General features: G+C 39.6%; 1 protein-coding gene across 3 annotated transcripts in view; it reads left to right on the top strand.

Moving 5' to 3' along the window:
* LOC138015615 (uncharacterized) overlaps positions 1-2500 on the top strand; it is a 22137-nt gene that overhangs the window by 14248 nt on the left and 5389 nt on the right. For 2 of the 3 annotated variants that reach the window (XM_068862698.1, XM_068862700.1), the window contains one exon: positions 2012-2080. The exons of the other annotated variant lie outside the window; for it this stretch is intronic. In XM_068862698.1, the coding sequence (XP_068718799.1) occupies positions 2012-2080 (69 nt within the window). The remainder of the gene's footprint in view (positions 1-2011; positions 2081-2500) is intronic. 3 annotated transcript variants of the gene reach the window in all.

Here is a 2500-nt window from a genome sequence, read left to right on the forward strand (position 1 = left end):
ACTCGTGCCGTATCTCCGGCCTGTCGGTCGCAGCGTGACAAGACAAGTTCATAAATTCACCAGTGCTAACCGCCTCATGCAAATAATTATTTTCTCCACGACATCTTTCCCTGGATTATTTTACGCTTGTTAGCAAAAGCGTATGGAGCCAACCAACTTGAAACGTGTTTGAAATGACCCTTTCGTATAATAATATTACAGTTAGGTACCACAGGCGAACCATACTCGGAGAGTAAAAATTATAAGGATTTGTATAGGATTCTGGATAACAAACTGAAAAAGATATTTACCCGCAAAAGTTCTCAATAAAAAAGCTGTGCTTAATTAGTGTAGTGACTTTCTCAGTTTTTTTGTCGTTATTTGCCTGATTGAATGCGATTTAAGCGACTTCTCAAATTCCCAGGTTGTCACTCGTACCTAAATAAAGGAAAGGCTGGAAAGTAATTTCCAGCTTACCTCACATCTCGCCGATAAAATCACACTTCTCTGGCATCACTCACGCTCAAACTCCGGCGATGGCCACACGGATAAATTTGCTTCTCCTTGACTAAGTTTCAAGATCCAGCGAGCATGCATTGCTTAGAAACAGCGAAAAATATTCAAATTTTCAAAATCCCTCGAGGCTCGCTTACAACGAATTTTGACACGGCTGGCCAACCGTTCACTTATTTGCTCTCACCGTATTGAGGCTCAGCAACCAATCAAAAGCGACATGAAACCACAAACTAATTACCGTTGGTTGTTGCGGTTTAGTTTTCTCACGCGTGACTAGCTTTTTACTCGAAACACGATATTATTAGTGTTCATGGTTTTCGGATTTTCTTTCAGCTTTAGGATATGCGAATCAATCAAGGCATTCAAAGGAACAATAACGACTACGATGGCAGCTTTTGGATAATGAATCCACGATGATGCAAATACGAACAAACTTTCGGCACAAGTTGAAATATCATCCAGTTCAATGGCAGGACCACAAACACATGCTCACGCTTGATGAAATTCCTGAACAGCTTTCAATTCTAAAATCTCCAAAATCCAGAATTTACTGTGTATTGTACTGTGCAAACCTCTAAATTCTCGCTTGAATTCACAGCCTTCTACCGTCAGCTTTGTTTTCGAAGCACTCCTTGCGCTCAAAACCGGTTTTGTGGCCTCCGGGGTTCACTATCGCCGTTCAACCAGTGAAATTGAGTATCATGGATTGTTTTTACTCGGAAAGGATCGGCACTGACCATGAAAACCAATCATCGACCGTGTCATGGAAGTGAGATTCTTAACCGTCGTGACCAGAGGTTCTTATTTTTCGCCTCTCCGTTTTAACCGCTCGCTCCTCGCGAAAGAAAAATAGAACCTCTGGCACCCAGGGTAGTGTCTAAGTCGATAACTCGACAAAATAACCACGTTCAACGTAAATTGACATAAACAAATCATAATAAACTACGTTAAAACTACTCAAGATAGTATAATAAATCAAAAGATGAACATTTGCGGCCGATTAACAGCCAAGAATAACCTAGTCTAAGATGTGGGCGCTCACTAAATAAGGTTCTAGTTTGTGCGATTGTACTCCTTTGAATCCAATAAAATTAAAAATGTGTTATGTACGAGTCTGTCCGTACATAAATCTACTTTCGCCCAAAAGAGAACAAACTAAATAAAACTACAAAAATCACTCATATCGGTCCCGCTTGTGCCAAGGTTAAGAAACGAAGAACAGCAAAACTTTACAACTAATCAAGGCGAAGTCTTACGAAACTCTGGTAAAAGGACGTTAGCTAAGCTTTCATATTTGCATGGTGACGCTAAAAGGTCCTATTACAAAACCAATAGGAAACTACATGAACATACGTAAGCATTGTAATAACTAAGTTCGTTACTAATATAACCCCATTCTATTGATTGATTGATTGAGTTAATCTTTGATATGTTTATTTTTCAGTGTTGGCTACATGTACCAGACTTTCGATTCCCTAGAATAAACTCACTTTTGTCAATTCCCTTTTTTCTTTAGACACGCTGAAAGAAGTTTCTGACAAACCAAGCGACTTACGTGAAGATCATTCAAAAGCTCTTCAGAAAGGTAAGGCCGTCTCAGTCATTCTTTCGCCGAGCGTTTTCAGTTCACTTTCTTCTTTGCTTGGTGGCTTACATTTGGCAACCTTCAACCCTGAGACATAACTCTTCTATACGTATTTTGTACAAATTTAGAGAGCGCAATCCGGGTATAGCATGTATATTTCTGATTCATAACATAGCACAGCGATAGACTATGAGCTACAGTTTAAATATTCCAAAATGTGAAGTTGATAAAGGGACATATCATGAGCTGCGCATGTGTAAACTACTCTTCATATCGGCTAAAATATTTGTTTTAGAGGGGATTTTGTAGCTGCTAAGGAAAAGTAGATTTGTCAAAACTAAGTTATTTTTGAGGTCTATTTGAGTTTAACTCTGAGGAAATCGTGCCGTATCGCCGGCCTGTCGGTCGCAGCGTGACAAG

Source organism: Montipora capricornis, chromosome 9 (assembly GCF_036669925.1).
Source record: "Montipora capricornis isolate CH-2021 chromosome 9, ASM3666992v2, whole genome shotgun sequence".
Lineage (NCBI taxonomy): Eukaryota > Metazoa > Cnidaria > Anthozoa > Scleractinia > Acroporidae > Montipora > Montipora capricornis.